Source organism: Sphaeroforma arctica (genome assembly GCF_001186125.1).
Source record: "Sphaeroforma arctica JP610 unplaced genomic scaffold supercont1.1181, whole genome shotgun sequence".
NCBI lineage: Eukaryota > Ichthyosporea > Ichthyophonida > Sphaeroforma > Sphaeroforma arctica.
The window spans coordinates 7,043-20,289 of record NW_014039377.1 but is presented as its reverse complement, the minus strand read 5'-3'; the positions used below and the strand labels follow the sequence as shown (position 1 = coordinate 20,289).

General features: G+C 44.9%; 4 protein-coding genes across 4 annotated transcripts; 2 read left to right on the top strand and 2 right to left on the bottom strand.

The window, feature by feature from the left end:
• Positions 1–2,491: 2,491 nt before the first annotated feature.
• Positions 2,492–3,520, top strand: SARC_10243 (hypothetical protein; the record flags this gene model as incomplete). Its single annotated transcript, XM_014295726.1, has 2 exons — positions 2,492–2,627; positions 2,927–3,520. Coding segments are annotated over 2 exons (307 nt in total), but the record flags the coding sequence as incomplete, so codon positions are not given.
• Positions 3,521–3,738: 218 nt separating this feature from the next.
• On the bottom strand, positions 3,739–4,571 carry SARC_10242 (hypothetical protein). The gene has a single exon (XM_014295725.1). It carries the CDS (start codon positions 4,563–4,565, stop codon positions 3,945–3,947), a length of 621 nt encoding a protein of 206 aa, XP_014151200.1. The 5' UTR covers positions 4,566–4,571; the 3' UTR covers positions 3,739–3,944.
• A 921-nt stretch (positions 4,572–5,492) lies between these two features.
• Positions 5,493–6,157, top strand: SARC_10241 (hypothetical protein). The gene has a single exon (XM_014295724.1). The coding sequence runs from the start codon at positions 5,606–5,608 to the stop codon at positions 6,098–6,100; it is 495 nt and encodes a 164-aa protein (XP_014151199.1). The 5' UTR covers positions 5,493–5,605; the 3' UTR covers positions 6,101–6,157.
• An 808-nt stretch (positions 6,158–6,965) lies between these two features.
• Positions 6,966–12,631, bottom strand: SARC_10240 (hypothetical protein; the record flags this gene model as incomplete). The annotated part of the gene is made up of 6 exons (XM_014295723.1): positions 6,966–7,510; positions 8,112–9,738; positions 9,942–10,294; positions 10,929–11,148; positions 11,754–11,871; positions 12,498–12,631. 6 exons carry the CDS (start codon positions 12,629–12,631, stop codon positions 6,966–6,968), a joined length of 2,997 nt encoding a protein of 998 aa, XP_014151198.1.
• Between the last annotated feature and the right edge of the window lie 616 nt (positions 12,632–13,247).

Sequence of the window (13,247 nt, the reverse complement as noted above, 5' to 3'; positions counted from 1 at the left end):
TATAGATACATATATATATATATATATACCTACAACGAACTCATTGCTCCCCCTGGGACAACAACTTAATGTCGGATTGCGATATTGTACCTTGGAGGTTTCCCGCCATTCTTACACATCGCAAGATATTTTCTGCTTCATGTATCGACTCTATCCCGCGTGTTTCCTACTCTCTACCCATATTGTCGATTTGTCCTAGTGAAGCCTACAACCTGAAACCTACACCCAAAACCCAAAACCCAAAATGAACCATAAACCCAAACCCCGAACACTCAATCTAAACCCTAAAACTCAAACCTAAACCCTAAACACTAAACCCTTATACAGAGAGAGGCTCACGAATCCTTCATGGCGTCGCTGTCGAGTGATCTCACGGCCCTTGCCCAAGCCATTGTGGCAGATCAGAAAGAGAACAGCAACTCCATGGCACTCAGGCGCAAGCAACTCGACCGCGCCAAGCACTCGCTACAGGCCAAGTGTGGTGATATTGGCGCGAGTGTGGATGCCATCCGTAGTGTATGTGTCATAGGGGTTTTTGCACGTATATATACTTCTATAACTACTTCATTGTTTTACACGGATCAATAATAGACTCTGCAAGACATGAACAGGGACTAAGTCAAGATATTTACACTATACACTTCACTTTGCACTCATCAATAACAGACTCTGCAGGACATGACCGAAGACGTGGTCAAGCGTAAGATTAAACCATCCGAGATGGAACTCAACGAGCTGCGTTGCGGCGTGAACTTGTTGGAGGGCAATGTCAATGCGCTCGGCAAAACATACGACGACTCGCGCGGCGGCTTCAAACAGCTGTGGAAGGAGGAGCTACAACTGATTGTCGATGATGAGAACCTCATGGACGATATTGAGGGCAAGGTGTGTTTGTGGGTGATATGCATGTGGACGTATTTCACTATATTTTATCTGTGAAGCAAGAAGCTGCAGCTGATAGCCCATAATGACAACCTCATGGACGACATTGAGGGCAAGGTTTGTTTGTAGGTGATATGTATGTGGATGTATTTGACTATAATTTATCTTGAATCGAGAAGCTGCAGCTGATAGCCCATAATGACAACCACGTGGACGATATTGAGGGCAAGGTGTGTTAATGAGCTTGTTGGATGTCTGTTGGTCGTTGAGATGATCGTATCTGTGACTGTGGATGTATACAAATCTGATTCTGCTGTGGGACGAACGTTGCGCGGGTTGTATAGATGAACCCCCGTGGATCTTACTTGGTGGGGTATCTCCATGCGTTTGCGAGGAATGTATCTCTTCGTGTTTACATATTTGTGTTTGTTTCGCCTGTAGAAAGAAACTGCTGTAGCTGCTTGTCGAGAACGAGAATCGCACGGATGGGAATGACAATGGGAATGGGGGGAAAGTACGTTGAGTGTTTCTTTCTCTTGGGAATAGATCTTTGTACGTATACAGATGGCCGCATGTCTATATGAGACTAAAACTGTACATGCGCTCGTACCCTTGTTTGGGTGTGTGTACTGTGGCTAATCAGTAGAATGCTATCGTGGTCCTCTGAATATGATTTGAAGTACTTGGTAGAACTCATTTCATGGAGCTTCATTGAATGTCGCATTTAGTGTCATCTGATATACTTTACCGATGCTCGCCATCTGCTGCTGCGGGCCTGGGATAGATGTTTTGTTTATGAAACGCCAACCTTGGAGCATGAATTCACATTCAGATTCTGGAAGGTCGTAGGCGGTTAGAATAATTTGAATACTACCAAATACCTACTTAACAGGTGGAAGACATCGAAAACGACTTTGACGAGCTTGCACGTCAAAGTGACGCTATGGATCAGCTACTGGTTCTCAGAGCGACCATGCCCATAGCGGCACCTGCACTCCCCATAGGTAATGTGATGCATGTAGTCTGCCACCTCTATATCTATACAGAGTAACGGCTATGGTACTTTTACCTGTGTATGTTAATACGGTCATGAGCATATAAATCTATATATTTATATATGTATGTATTTCGTTTATGCATTTATTTCTGTGTTTATTCGTCTATAGAATAGAATACCAAAGTGATGAATACGATCAAGAATGTACACCTATGGGACTTCCCGTTGTGTCCTGCTACATATCGTGGTTCTGGTTGGAAACAGTTCCTACTTTGGGTTGATTTTCGTATCTGACGAAAATGAGTTCCTCGGTATTACGTGAAAGGCTGGTTGTTGATGAAATCTTTGGGAGTGTCGCACATAATCAGGCTAGCCCGTTCCGTTGCATTGTACGTATTTCAAATGCACACTCGATTTCGGTGCGTTTTGAACAATACTGTATATTGCCTGTACCGCAACAAGACATCGTATACTACGTGTGTCGACATTTGCAATTGTCACAAGGCTAATCATGATTTTGGTAGCTCACCTGCCTAAACTCTTACAAACACTGTGTACAATTTTCAAAGAAGTACTGGTTTGAACCAATGTCTATTTGAATATGTCTCTATACACAGGTGCTGTGGATGAGGACGAGGCCGAAGAAGTAATGGACAGCGTGCTGGACGAAATCATGTACATCCAGGTGGATCACAATGACCGCATGCGCAAGGTGCAGGAGATGGAGGCCAAAATGATGAAGAAAAAGGTAAATAAGGGGAGCGGGGGTGAGGGGTATCTCAGGATAGATCAGTTTCTACTGAAAGTCAAATATCTACTAGCAAGTCATTTTGAACCTGTGAGGAATTTGGCGTGTAAATATAGTATGTGGCGAGATGTCAAATTTAGTCCATGTGACCCGTGAGATTATACCATGCTCATCATTCGTAGCAATTTCAGACTCTCAAGCATAAGTATTTTTGAAATTATCCGTGGTTAAAGGACAATATACTGACAATAAGTACACGCCTAAATTAATTTTATCGGATTCCACGACCGTTCAAACAGATTCAAGAACAGAATGCTAGTCCGCTGGCGGTATTTACCATGGATCTATCGAAGCAGAAGCACGTGCTCAAAAAAACTGGTGGAGTCGAAGAACTCGAACGCCAGCGAAAACTCAAGGCAAAGACCGCAGGCTTAGGTTTCGGTTCTGTCATTGAGGATGGGGGCTGCTAAGCAAACGGTGTGGCAAGCTAGCTGTAGACCGAATTATATCTTGCTCCCTGTCTAAACGAGGACAGATAACATACTGTGCCGCCCATATATAGACAACGTGTTGTTCTAACAATAGAACCATGTGCTGCAACGCCAACGCCTACCTGTCTTGTAGACAGACATAGCCTTCGAACTGATCAAACGTTCGAGGCAAATTTTGGTAACCAACGCGACAATTAACACATCCAACTCGTCAAAAAAATAAATTTATGGACGGTTCTTCATCAAAAAACTACTACATATCTTAAAGCAACATATCCAACAGACCGATATCGACTAGGCTGTTCAATTGAATCGAACCTGTAATAAAGTTTATGCTGGATACTGCATCCGACAAGGAAACTCCGATGTATACGATTACGATATGTCTTTGAAGTTTCTTGATAGATTCGGATAAGAAACTGCCATGTGCTTTTGAGGTGCCTCCTTTCTGATACGCTGTGTGAACGAAAAGTTGTTTGTTTGTGACTACATTGCTCCTGCAGTACTGCGCAGTTATTCAGCGCTCTTCTGTCCGAGTCACAATCACTCAACTTCCCGTGTTTCTCTACAGATACTGCGTGGATCTATTAGGTATGCCAGTTTGGACAGACATGCTTCGTCAACAAACTGCTCACTGCTGTCTTGATAACAGCAGATCTACCAGTCTCTTTAATAGATCCTATTTTAAAATATAATAATTGGTGTTGAATACTGCACACGGACAGAAAACTCAAATGTATATTCACAATTTCAACGTCATTTTGGTATTTCTTGATAGTGCACCATACCGATTCAAACTGGCATGTGCTCTTGAGGTGCCTCCTACTTACGCTTTATGGACGAAAATTCGATGGTTTGTGGTCATTTTGCCCTTGTAGTTCTGCGTTGTTAGCCAGTGCAATAGGCCGTTCTCGACCAAACGCTCTTCTGTCCAGTCGTAATCGCCCTCGTGTTTCTTTACCGAGACTGCGTGCATCCAAAGCCTGCCAGTTGCAGCATCCCACTTTGGATGCTTTCTGCAGTATACTGAGAAGGTATCATCGTGGTAATCGGTCCAACCGAGGAACTCGTTATCCATGCCGAGCTCCATGCCGAGCTCCATATTATTGATCATATTCACAAACGAAGTGTATTGTACCTCTGTGATAGTTACTTTGTTTTCTCTTTCGCACGCGACTTGAAGCTCTAGGTCAGTAGTCAGTGTACACAAAGTCTTGCGCTTTAAGTAGTCTACACCACCATCTTTCAAAAGTGGTTCAACTCCTTCAGAATTGCTTTTGTCCAATACCCATCGACCCTTGAAGCAGTCTTTATTGCTGATATCTTGCGGCATGGTTGTATTAGGTGTATGTTCGTGTTTGTACTGCCTTTGTATCCGAAACGTTGATTTTGTTAGATTTCGCCGATCTGCATCTGTATTTATATGCATGAGAATGTCAGGTGACATCTGGGCAAATTACAAACAGGCAATGTCGAAAGATCGAGGATGTTGCGTACATTACATATCAAGACAAAATAATAAACACAAGAGAGAAATACAGCTGTTTTGGTTGTAATCATCATGCCAGCATATCCGCTGTCTAGTATACAATGTTTCCAATGTCCACTGAGCAATTGTTTTTTTGAAACAAATTAATACACAGCTCCCTTGAAATAGTCGAGCAAACTTGGAGCCACAGTCAGTGCGTCACTCACAGATTCACTCATGTCACACACACTCACACAGGGACTCGCAATATTTTTGAAGTGTGATTGACTGATTGGTTGCTCGTTTCCTAGGAGAACATTTTTTAATTTTTTGAACATCATTTCTGAGTTCAGAAACTTCGGAGCTCGGAAGGATGTACTCAAGTTACTCACAACTCTCGTAAACGCCATATGAAGTAAGATACTCCTTCAATCCTTGATATACTACTTCTCAAGTTCTCAGGCTTCTCCCGACATCCGAGGGCGAGATGTTAGATGTATTACTATTCACTATGTCTATTCAGTATTCACTGATTGTGATTCAACTCTATCAACAATGTATTATTCTGTAAAGAAGCAGCAATTGTCACTCCTCATAATCCAACGTGAATTCCACTCACACAAGTCAATCAGGCTTCCTTTCACAATGAGTTTTCAGAATCATATAAATACCAGCACATAAATAGTTTGGAAATTAAAAAAACAACTCACAAGCACAGTAAAAGAAGAACAATACACATTTGCGACAATGCCTCAAGATATCAGCAAACTAATGGATAGTTGGATACTGTACAGGCAGGCATGATCGTGGCAATCAAAACAGCCGTGCTTTCTCTCTATATTCTGTTGTTATGAAATGTACGCAACATCCTCGATCATTTAACACTGGCTTTTTGTACTCTGCCCAGACGTTACCTGACGTTTTCATGCAAAAAAAAAAATGCAGATCAGCGAAATCGAACAAGATCAACATTTCGGATACAAAAGTAGTACTAACACAATCATACACTTACTACAACCATGCCGCAAGATATCAGCAATCTAGACTGCTTCAAGGATCGATGGGTATTGGACAAAAGCAATTCTAAAGGAGTTGAACCACTTTTGAAAGATGGTGGTGTAAACTACTTAAAGCGTAAGACTTTGTGTGCACTGACTATTGACCTAGAGCTTCAAGTCGCGTGCGAAGGAGAGGACAAAGTAACTGTCACAGAGGTACAATACACTTCGTTTGTGAATATGATCAATAAGATGGAGCTCGGCATGAATAATGAGTTTCTTGGTTGGACGGATTATCATGATGATGCATTCTCAGTATACTGCAAGAAACAAGCAAAGTGGGATTTGGCAACTGGCACGCTTTGGATGCACGCAATATCTGTGAAGAAACACGAAGGTGATTATGACTGGACAGAAGAGCGTTGGGTCGAGAACGGTCAATTGCACGGGCTAACAACGCAGAACTACAAGGGCAAAATTACCACAAACCATCGAATTTTCGTTCAAAAAGCGTAAGTAGGAAAACATTTATACAATAAAGACAATGAAAGGCAATCCGCCACGGTATATCACCTATTCCTATCTGCACCGTTAATCTGGTTCGCGTAGAACCAATAAAAGGAATGAGCGGCTAGAAAAGTTTTAATTTGCGGTGCAACAAGCAGATCGAAGACGATTACATATTGATATCCCATATCTGGCATATCTACGATTGATGAGGAGTAGGAAATACTTATAAAAATAATTTTGCTTGCAGGACTATAAGAACTTTCTACTTCTCCATTGGCTATGGGATAAATACACAATAAATTCATATACGTTGTCAGCACAAAACAATCACTACGAAATTTTACACTGTGACAATGAGTACACCATGCTGACTTTATCGTGTGTATTTGGCGATGAAAAAAAATAGTACAGCGCTGCAAGCAACTACCTCATCGATACGCTTTCACTGTCGCTTCGCATCGCGCACCTTGAAATTCAATATCTGAATAGCTGTTGTGGCGTAGCAATAAATGTGGATTCATGACCTGACTACACATGCCACAGTTTAAAACAACTCGCTGAATGCTGCATGACATGCAAACAACACTGTCGCCAAAAGGGCCAACAGCCGGGAGACACATTGCACATATCAGTCCCGCTGCCACAAACCCTCACATTCCAACTCAATGCAGTAGTCTTCTAATCAAGAGAAGTTCAAAACACAACCACGAAGATAGGGGTATCTAGAGTGACCAGTCTAAGTCTATGCAATGCCATGAGGACGAAACGATCGCCGCCTACCCTAGCAGTGTACTACTGTATAGACAGAGAGCTTGACGGAGACGTGTGTCTCTTGACAATAGTGTTTCACTAGCGTGCTGCCGAGCTTTATTTACAGACTCGCAGCCGCAGCCGCAGCCGCAGCCGCAGCCGGACAATGGGTAGCCACCGCCTCGGCCAACCCTGTACACGCCATGACAAGGTCAGGCACGGCTTTCAACTGCCGCTCACTTCTCCTCCCCACCGCCGATGTGATTGTGTGCAACGCCCCGGTCTCTAGTACCGCAGCGGTTACTTGTGCTGAGGGCAGCACGCGCACACACCCTGCTAACGCCTGCATGCACAGGAACCAAGGTTCTCTGATCCCCTCGTAGTCGTAACCCGCCGGTACAAGTACCTTGCCAACATTGCCCAGCGGAAGTTCAACATCCTTTGGTTCAACGGTAGTACCAGTTTGCGAGCGTTGGGACGGTGCTGGCTGAGCATTTGATATGCAATCTCGCAAGAGAGTTTCGCACGTGGCGGAAACAAACTGAAGCATATCCACTACACCTGCTTGGAATCCGGGAGTGGCAGATATGCCCCTGTTGCGCTCGGATACCGTGTGCTGCACTATAAAGGCCAACAGTGCACACGAGCACACGCGGAGAAATAGTTCTGCGGAGGACAGGGCACGGATTTGATTGGCATGAGTGGGTTGCAGAGTATGCGGGATTTCGATAAGCATTTGAGACTACAAAGTTCTTTGCAGGACCACCTGAAACACAGTCTGTGCGGGCGCAGACCGTGCATACCACACAAACTGTTTTATAGCCGTAAATATAGTGTGGCTTCTTCAAAGACCGTTTCATGACAGCCCACGTGCGTTTGACATGCCAACACGAAGGACTTTAGTGATACTGCCAGTTTGGAATTCACAATAATGCTATAGGGATACTGCACGACACTCAGCATAGGCATACAAGAATCAAATCATGCATACGTGCGATTGGCTTCAAGAAACTCAGATGTTATGCTCCTTACTTGTGGTCCGGATGTATTGAACACGAAGCAATACGATGCAGCCGGTGAGGCTTCCAACAAACCTGAATTACTACATTCACAAAACACCCCGCAAACACGGGCGGTATTTCCTGCAGAGGACCCCACCCATGAAAGATGAGATGTACCACACACCCGATATGGGCGAGGGAATAAATAGGCCACAGTCCGGATAAAGTATACAAAACAAACCTCGAGACAGCCAACTTCTACCTACCTTCTGGAGGCGACTCAATAAGGCCCCGAGCCAAGTCAGTGTATACTGGCCGGAAGCACTGTACCGCGCCATCTAGCACCGCCACGTTCAGCATCACATTGACGGAGTTCTCCAGGAAGGAGAGCGAAGCTATGTCACCAAAGCCACGCAACACTCCATTTCCACATCCATCCGCACTCACGTGCTCAAGGCTGTGCGACGAGGCAGCACGAGCTGCACCCTTTGTTTGTATTGTCTCGTCAGTCGTATTTGTCGTTTCTTTAGTCGCACTTGTCGTCGTACTTGTCCGTTCTTCAGTCGTAGTTGTCCTTTCTTTAGTCGTATTTGTCGTTTCAGCCGGGGAGTGTGTCGTATCCGCCCCGTCACCTATCCTTGTGTGACCGCGCACTATATCCCGGCCGACTGTCTGGGCCGTAGTACCACTCTGTACCCCATCGGCACCTTCATGTGAACTCCCTTGATAGTCCACACACGTCTTCCGGGCCTGTAGTACCCTCAGCAACCCCTTCCCCACCACCTCCAACCCCTCTGCCGCAATAAACGCCCGTTGCCCACCCCCGTCCGTATCGCACGAGACATTCAACAGCATAGGCAGTAACATCCCGAGGGCCACCCACTCGCCACCATCCACTGAGCCGTCTGGCGCACGCATTGCGCTGGCCCCATCCGCAACTGTATCTGCACCTGTGCGCGTTCGCGCCTGAGAGCCCACTCCCGTTCTACTACTTGCGGATTGGTCTTGCTTGGCGTCGGTCGCGGAGTGCTGTTCGGTACTCCTGGTAGTAGCAGGTCCAGTGCTACCGCCGTGGCGGCACAGAGACATGAGTGCAGGCATGGTGCTTTGTAGCTTCGTCTGCAGATCATCAGTCTCCTCCGCAAAGTATGCCCCCACCACCCGCACACACGCCAGCTGCAGCGCCTCTGTGTAACCATCACTCGCGGGTATACCTACACCATCGACCGGCACACTCTCTTCAGTCCCCGTCTCCTGGCACGCATCTTTGGTGATAACGGGACAAACCGGTTCGCCCGCGCCCATATCGATGACCTTACTCGTCCTGTCAGTGATGTGTGTAAGGTCGTTTACTGCAGTGCCGTTGTCTCCTGCATCGTGCACAGCGCTGTTCGCATCCCCGACTCTCTCGTCCTCGGCAGCACATACCTTCTCCACACGTGGTTGCAGTCGGCTTGGCCTCAATCGCAGCACCTCTCCGTCCTGTCCCGAACTCGTAGCACGCTTTGCTTTAACCGACGAGCTACTATCTGTGTATGTCTTGAGTCTGTTCTGAAGGTGCTCATAGACATCTGACAGAAACTGCAGCACACTCTCCACGCACTCGGTAATGGGACCCCGCGCTTTGGCCGCAAACACCAGCAGCCAATCAAATCCAGAATCATCGGGGTGGTTGGTCACCATGGTAACGATGCTCGTTTCTAGCAACTCAAAGCACACGGACAGGAGTGCGAGGCGCGTATTCTGTTGTTCCAAAAGTGTGTGATATATCTTTGACTTCACATCCTTAGCGCGTACGTGATCGTACAGCTTCACATCGGCCTCGCCGAAGGCGTCCAGTGCAAGACGGGCCTCAGCGCATGCCAGGTGAGTAGCCAGAGTCAGCAGGAATATCTGCCGTAAAAGTGATATAGATGCAGGTGATAATTAGTATACATCTGTATGAATATATATATATATATATATATCATCGGCATAAAAAGCACAAGCCACCTATACATAATTATCATCTTTTGCGCTTGCGTACACGAATGAATCACCTTTATAACCATCACTCTCAGAACTTGTACGCACGCATATACGATCGACTACCGTACCTTTCGCTCTCCGCTGTCCAAGTGGGGAGTGTTGGCGCTATACGCTTCGGACAACTGCACCTTGGCCCTCGGCAGTACCACACCCGCCGCACTCGTCACCCCAGCCCGCCCCACACTCTCCTTGTCCTGTCCTTTATCCCCAGTTTGTACCGGTACCGATACTTCATCGTTTGGGTCAGTGAATATCCACTGCACCCCCCCACTCCAGCGCATCATGACCGCTGCGAGTCCCAGCGCGTGCTTGCGGTTGGCCGCGTCCAGTTTATTTGTGAGAAGACTTCGCAAACCACAGCGAATGTGCCGTACAGTGACGCTCTGCGCGACGTCTCCGTCGCCAATGAGCACGTGGCAATCTACGGCGTAACATCAAAGCAGACCACCGAACGTTTTGGGTGAGATGTAATCTATAGCTTAAGACAGATGCAAAACACGGAACGTTTTGGGTGAGATGTAATCTATAGCTTAAGACAGATGCAAAACACGGAACGTTTTACGATAAATGCAACAGCCCAAGATAGATACAAAACACGGAACGTTTTACGTGAAATGCAATCTACAGCCATCGACAGATGCAGAACACGGAACGTTTTACGTGAGATGTAATCTGCCGTGTAAGATAGATACAGAGCACGGAAGGCTTTACGTTAGATGTAATCTATTTTTTAAGATAAATGCAGAACACGGAACGTTTTACGTGCTATGTAATCTACAACGTAAGGTAAATGCAGACCACAAAAAGTTTTACGTGAGATGTAGAGACTTTGGAGTCGAATTGCTAGACCAAACAAGTGGAAAGCAGTGCGCTCGGGTGGCTTGGGTGATCCTTGGTGATGGTTGTGCCGGATGCTATACTACTAATGCAACTGGGCAGTTGAAGTCTCAGTGGATTTATACAGCTAGCAACCAGTTAACGATGCCTACTGTAGACACACTTTGATACGCTGTACCTCCCAACAAAACAAAGGCAACAGGCCGATAGACACATACCAGTGAATGCAGACAGCATACGTTCCAAGATTCGACATAGACGAAACTTATAGGCGTCTTGTCTAGTGTGAAACTGCTCGGCCAGTTTTGGCACAAAACTGTCGCGGATATACACTCTCTCTGACGCAGGCACGCTCGTGAACAGATTGATTTCGCATGCACACAGACGATCTAGAATGTCGGCGACGCACGGTGTGGTGATGTCCTGTGCCGCTAGCACCTGTAATGTGTATAGAGATGAAACCAAGGATACTATTTTCGTGAACAAGGGTTTTACTGGGATTAACAGTCAATTACAAGGTATGACAAGACCCTTTAAAGGACTTGCTATGCCGTACAGAAAGTATACGCCATCAAGAATATTTTCTGTCCTCTATGAAGGTGCAGATATATATAAATACATGCGTGTCTATGTACAAATTTTTATGTGTATTTATATATGTATATACATATACATATATATGTATATATATTTTAATTCTACATCAATATTTAAAAGTCAATAAACCATAGTATATACATACAAATACATGAAATTTTATATATATCGAATACTGGTAACAGATTAACATGCGATGGTGCGGCAGAGGTCGTACCAAACAAGTAGCCGGAGTTTAAAGGAATTTTATATGAGTCAGGCGCAATGAACCAAATTTGATCGATCACATAACTAAGCCACAAATAATTGGGGTTTGTTTCCACTTCACGTTAAACAAGGAAACTCATCTTCAACTACACACGCACGTGGTATTCTCCGCTGCATATTCTGGTAGATTTACTCTCAGGTCCATATACACGCTGGAGGCTTACAGTATTCCCACTTACCATAATCGACCGGAGCAAAGGAGACCCGTATTGCTGCACCAGGAGCGAAGCGCCTGCACTAGTAGTTACCACTCCAAGGATGCACTCAAGCGTATCGTCCTGCATCCTGCCTGCCATGCTGATGACAAGAGAGGATCGCACATGTGTGTCGGTAGGTATTCATAGCTCTCACATACACGAAAGTCGTATATGTGTCTATGCATACAAGGAGTGGTAGACTATGCTACAAGCATGCCCATGCAATGTCTGTCGGGCTACGTGAATGTGACCTGTGTATGGAAGTGTAGCATATGATCTTTGATCACATGGAACGTTTTCGCATGTGATGCGAACTCGACAAGCGGAGACTCTGTACAGCCTCTTCACCCCCACACGTACCACGCCCACACAAGCTACACACCCTGGACGTGACACATCTCACAATGAGTGTACACACGTTCTCATAGAGCGTGTATCACTCGTACACATAGAACTGTCTACTAGCTAATGGCAACGAAAACGACGAGTGGAGTATATGATCTGTTCCGAGACATGCGGCAAGTTGTGAGACGCCAAATCACACATACACGCCTCGCAAACGCATACTACACAGATGATACAAGGCCTATGCAAGCAAAGACAAATCACAGAAAAGTGATGCAAATACGCATCGAACAAGTGCATGGGAATGCACAGCTACCAAATAGACACGTGGCACTGTGATTAAAAATACTCGAGTGTGAACGATTGAATGATAAGACATACTTTGCATCTACGTCGTCCAAGTCTTCGTCGCTGTGTGGCAGTAGACCGAGCAAGAGAGGCAAAGCTTCAAGCATAGGCGCACTGTTAGCCAGTGCTGCTACTCGACTATATATAGACAGAATACTTAGAGCCATCCCCGTATAACCTGCAACAATGAGTGGCAAGGACGATAACAATAATCTGTATTGAGATATATCAATCGATAGATTAATGTAAATGTATTACATGCACATACTTACGCAGACATATATTTATATATATATATATATATATAAATATATATACATATATATACATATATATATATATATATATATATATAAATATATATATCTGTGTATGTGTGTGTGTGTGTGTGTGTTTGTGTGGTGCGCGTGTGTATGTTTGTGTATGTATGTGTGTATTTGTGTGTTTGTGTGTGTATTTGTGTGTGTGTGTATGTGTGTGTGATGTAGATATATATACACATATACATATGTATATATATACATACATGTGTGTGTGTGGGTATTTGTGCGTGTGTGTGTGTGTAGTGATGCGCGTGTGTGTGTTTGTGTATGTGTGTGTGTATTTGTGGTTTGTGTATGTGTGTGTGTGCGTGTGACATTGATATATATTCACATATACATATGTAAATATATATATATATATGTGTGTGTGTGTGTGTATTTGTGCGTGTGCGCGTGAGTGCGTATGTATGCGTGTGTGCGAATGTGTGTGTGTTGTGCGTGTGTGTAAATATATGTATTT

Bases quoted from the DNA above. Each gene is read 5' to 3' on its own strand.
- SARC_10242 (XM_014295725.1), bottom strand. From the start codon at position 4,565: ATGTCACCTGACATTCTCATGCATATAAATACAGATGCAGATCGGCGA.
- SARC_10241 (XM_014295724.1), top strand. From the start codon at position 5,606: ATGCCGCAAGATATCAGCAATCTAGACTGCTTCAAGGATCGATGGGTA.